Here is a 5,195-nt window from a genome sequence, read left to right on the forward strand (position 1 = left end):
TAGTTGATGAGAGAACCCGAAGTGGCTATCCAGTTCGTCAAGGTGAAAGAATAAGCATGAGTTATCGACACACTGGTCTCTGTGTCTATGAGACTGAAGGAAAAGAAGACTTTATGGAAACTAACCTTGAAAAGCCTGAAGATAGCACCAAGACTGCAAAGAAGTTACTTGCAGAATCTAAAACGGAGAAAGCACAGAAAGGTTCAACGAAAACAACTACAAAGAAGCGACTTGATAAATCAGTCCACTCAGATGCCAAGAAAAGGAATTCAGAAGGTGGAAGCATGGATATGCAAATTGCCAAGTCGTTAAAGAGCAAGAAGAAGAATTCTTGGGCAATGAAATCTTCTACCAAAGAATTTGAACAAATTCTCAAGAGCCATCAAAAGAGGAATCGGACAGCTGTTGAGGAAGTGGAGTTCAATAAAAGTGAGCATGGTGAGGAATTGGTTAGTAAGAGAGCTAGCATCTGGTGGTCACTTGACAAGAAGTTTTATGATGGCATCATAAAATCCTATAAACGTCTTAACAAGATGCATCTGAAGAGCTTAATATTAATAATCTTAAAAAAAAACGTTGGAAGATAATCAGTGATGAAGAGGTTTCAAAGTTTTCAAGGATTCATGGAAAGTTCAAAGATGTGGTAAGGAGTGTGCATTCAGATGATGAAGAACATGGTAAGCTTGAGAGAAAGAGGAAGGATACTTTAATGCTGATGGGAGTTATGTTGTGTATGTTAGAGAGAAGGAAGACAAGGATGCATGGTTTGACAGTATTGAAATTAATCCGATGTATATTAGACGATCTGCTGCTAATGATACTGAAAAGAAAGAAGATGGGAGGACAAAGTGTGGGTAATACAGTTCGAAGCTTGAGTATTTGTTTCAGTGTAGCAATGGGGATTCATGCTGATGAATTAAGCAAAGAAGTTTTCGCAGGCTCCAAGTGGTTTGTCTTAAGATATGACGTTCTAAACTTGGAAATAATTAAAACAGCTATTGGATTTGCCAAGCAAGAAGATCTTTCTGTTTCTTTGATTTTAGCTAGCTTTAAAATGGCTCCTTACAAAGAAAAGGAATGGAAGGAATGGGAGGTGAACAACTACAAGGTGAAGGAGCAGAAACTTAGGATCAAGATGTGTTCAAGCTTAAGGGGGAGAATGTTGAAAGTAAGCTTGTGGAGCAAGATATCCTAAAGATATTTGGAATGGAAAAGAAATAGGATATATACTTGTTTAGGAGTTATCTAAATAAGTAAATAATTCATGAGTTGGGAGAGATTGTGTGAGAGATTATGAATTGTGAGATTGAGAGAGCTTGAGGTTTTGAGTTAGTTTCTTCAAGAGATTAATAAGATAGTTATTCTTATTAAGTTTGATTGTGAATCATATATTGAGATTCTATACTTAAAAATATGTATTATGATGCAGGATCTAGTAAAGGGGTCTCGGATGCTCCCTTGACTCTCCACGTGAAGAAAGCTGGGGCTCCTGATTTGACCATGGTTGATCTTCCTGGGATAACTAGAGTTCCCGTGAAAGGACAGCCAGAGAATATCTATGAGCAGATCTCTGGGATGATAATGAAGTACATCAAGCCTCAAGAGTCCATCATCCTCAACGTTCTGTCAGCCACGGTCGACTTCACCACATGTGAATCCATTCGAATGTCCAGACAAGTTGACAAAACCGGCGAACGGACTCTGGCTGTTGTCACAAATGCAGACATGGCTCCTGAAGGTCTCCTTCAGAAAGTAACAGCAGACGATGTGAGTATTGGACTAGGTTACGTTTGTGTCAGGAACCGTGTAGGGGAAGAAACATATGAAGAAGCTAGAGAGCAAGAAGAGTTACTTTTCAAGACTCATCCATCGCTCTCCATGATTGATGAAAACATTGTCTGTCTCCCTGTTCTAGCTCAGAAGCTAATACAAATTCAAACAACCATGATTTCACGCTGCTTGCCTGAGATTGTACGCAAGATCAACCACAAGATGGAAACCGCGGACCTCGAGCTAAAAAAACTGCCAATGGTAATGACTTCCAGTGGTGATGCACTGATGACACTGATGGATATCATCGCTTCTGCGAAAGAGTCTCTCCTAAGAATCCTTATCCAAGGAGATTTCTCTGAGTTCCCTGATAATCATAGCATGCATGGTACTGCTCGCCTGGCTGATATGTTAAGCAAGTTCTCAGATGATCTACAAGCAAAGCCTAAGCAAGTTAGAGAGTTCTTGATCGATGAGATCAAAGTTCTTGAAGAATGCAAATGTGTTGGGCTTCCCAATTTCACTCCGAGATCTGCGTTCATGGCTATACTTTCACAACATGTGGATGACATACATGCAAAGCCGGTTGAGTTCATCAAGAACATATGGGACTACATCGAAGTTGTTCTCTCATCAGTCATCACCAAATACTCTGAAAACTTTCCTCGAGTTCAACCTTCCATCAAACGAGCTGGTCGAAATCTCATGAGCAAGATCAAGGAACACTCAGTGGATAGAGTGATTCAGATCGTTGAGATGGAAAAGCTTACGGACTACACATGTAGCCCTGAGTACATGAAGTCCTGGACGGAGAAGATAGATGCTCAGAAGAGTTTCGTCGATGCGGTTTTGAACGACAAGACAAAACCTGAGAGCTTCTCTATAAATGGGTTCGGGAGTGTGAAGATATCGCATCTGCGAGAGTATCATGCTCATTTGCTGCAACAGGCGTTTGATATGAAGATGAGGATCACATCCTACTGGAAGATTGTGCTTCGTAGGATTGTGGACAACCTTGCGCTCTACCTTCAGCTATCTGTGAAGTATTTCGTCAACACTCAGTTTCAGAAGGAGATCGTGGCGGAGATGGTGGATCCTAAAGGCGGGGGAGGAGTAGAGAGGATGTTAGAGGAGTCTCCGTCGGTGGCAAGCAAGAGGGAGAAGCTGGAGAAGAGTATTAAGGTTCTGAAGGAGTCCAAGGATGCTGTGGCTGCCATTGTTGATCAATAGTGACATCACTGATTGATTTTTCTTCTTCTAGTTTTGCTGTAATCGGATCGAGTTTTATGACAGGTTCTGAAGGAGTCCAAGGGTGTGTTTTTTTTTTTTTAATTTTGGAATTTCTTTGCTATGTTACATTTTTTAAAGGGTCAGACGTTTTTGTTCACTTTGTTTAGTCAAACTTTGGTGGTACATATATTTGTCGATCATATTATGTATAAGTCCGGACCCCTATCGGGCTTCAGTTCAAGTGTGTAGTGATCGTTATATACACATATGTATTTATATGTTGAAATTTTCAAGAAATGTCTGGATTAATCGGTCATCACCTATTCTGTCTGTAGGTATCATATGTATCATCATTACATATGTTTGACATGATATCTATTCCTCCTTCCCCATGAAAAATATGATTCATACATATAAGATTAAATTATATATGATCCGTTTATGTTTTATGTTTTATGTTTTATGTTTGGATTTGACCACATATTTTTTTAAATATATCACATCCAAATTCCATAGAAGGAAAACGCTTTGTTTAATAATCGATTAATAAAATAGGTTTGAGTAAATTTAATATATACTAGATCTCGATCCGAGCAACCGCGCGGGTTTTTGTTTTCATTTATTTTTATATAAACATTTTACTTTCAATTCTAAATTGATATATATTATAATATATATGTGTCTATCAATTTTTAAAACATAATCAGTTTACAGTATATTTTTTCATTGAATAGATTGTTTCAAACTTTCACATATATTTCTATCTTCTTCTATATATATATTTTCGGATTATTATTTCATTATTAAAATCGTAACTATATATATAAAGATTAGTAAAATATTGTTTTATTGTCATATTCAAAGATATTGTAATGTTTCACAAATTTAGAAAGTTTTTAAAGAATTAAAATTTTCGCTTCATAGATTTATATTATCGAGTAAATAATCAAAAATTTAGTTTTTGTTTAATTTTTAAAATAAAGTATATAGTTTAAAATTTGTTTTCATTGGTTTAAGGTAGTAAAGATTAATCATTGTTAGATAATATAATTTTTTATTATTTTAAAAAAATCTTTATAATTTTAAAAGTTAACATCGACAAATATTTAAATATTTAGCATATAGGGGTATAATATTACAACATTAAATTATATCTACTTAATTTATACTATCTATGAATCCAATGGATCATCTATTGTTTATATCCAATAATTGATAGCTCAATAAAAAATTCTGGTAGGTTCAAAATTTAAATGATAAGATTATATATTAAATGTAACATGGCCTTTTAGGAATAAGTCCATTAGTTCCATTGTTAAAAAAAAAATCACACATGAATCAAGGTTGTGACTTCTTTTTTAATATATAAGATTTGCTATTTTTATTATTATTCATAAAGACAATAATTGAACATTTTTACGAAAGATATGTGGGGTTTTTTGTCAAAACTAACCCACAACTTGATTTTAACCCCAAACCTATACCCAAACTTGAATCAAATGCAAAACTAACCTAAAATCCTAGTGAAATTACAGCTCAGCCCCTTGTGACCAAACAAAAAAATTGAAGCCATTTTTACGAATATAGCCCTAGTAAATCGTCTGAGTCGTCTGAGATGTTGGAAGTCGTCTGGACGACTGAAGTGTAAGTTGTCTGGTACCGGTTTATTTTAAAAATAATTTATAAATCTTGTAAAAAAATATTTTGATGCGTGAAAAATAAAAATCAAGTAATTATAAACAATTTTAAGTCATATAAATTAAGATATGATAAAATTGATTTGTTTTGAAGATAGATGAGTGAAAGTAGTGAATCATGAAATACTTTGGTTTAGGAGTTTGGCAAACATATGTTGTAGTATTGTATGTATTGTTAGGGTTAGATTTTGGAAAACTAAAATGTTTTTTTCAAAAATTAGTTTTCACCTATATGTGTTTATTTATGTGTATAGTAAACACTTTTCAAGTTTGATTTGATTTTATGAAGTCTTTAATTAGATAATTAAGTTTAGGGGTTATGTTTAGGGTGTGGACGACTTATATTTCAGTCGTCTGTTGAATAATTTACTCGGACGACGTATATTTTAGTCGTCTGTTGAATAATTTACTCGGACGACTTACATTTCAGTCGTCTGGTGAAGAAATTAAAACAGATGACTTACATGTAAGTCGTCCAAATATTCCCGCCTAAAATTT

At 34.8% G+C, this 5,195-nt stretch overlaps 1 protein-coding gene across 1 annotated transcript; it reads left to right on the forward strand.

Annotated features, from left to right (window-relative positions):
• The first annotated feature begins 1,413 nt into the window (after positions 1-1,413).
• On the forward strand, positions 1,414-3,000 carry LOC106376762 (dynamin-related protein 4C-like). The gene has a single exon (XM_022694066.2). The coding sequence runs from the start codon at positions 1,414-1,416 to the stop codon at positions 2,998-3,000; it is 1,587 nt and encodes a 528-aa protein (XP_022549787.2).
• Positions 3,001-5,195: the final 2,195 nt, after the last annotated feature.

Source organism: Brassica napus, chromosome C1 (assembly GCF_020379485.1).
Source record: "Brassica napus cultivar Da-Ae chromosome C1, Da-Ae, whole genome shotgun sequence".
Classification (NCBI taxonomy): domain Eukaryota; kingdom Viridiplantae; phylum Streptophyta; class Magnoliopsida; order Brassicales; family Brassicaceae; genus Brassica; species Brassica napus.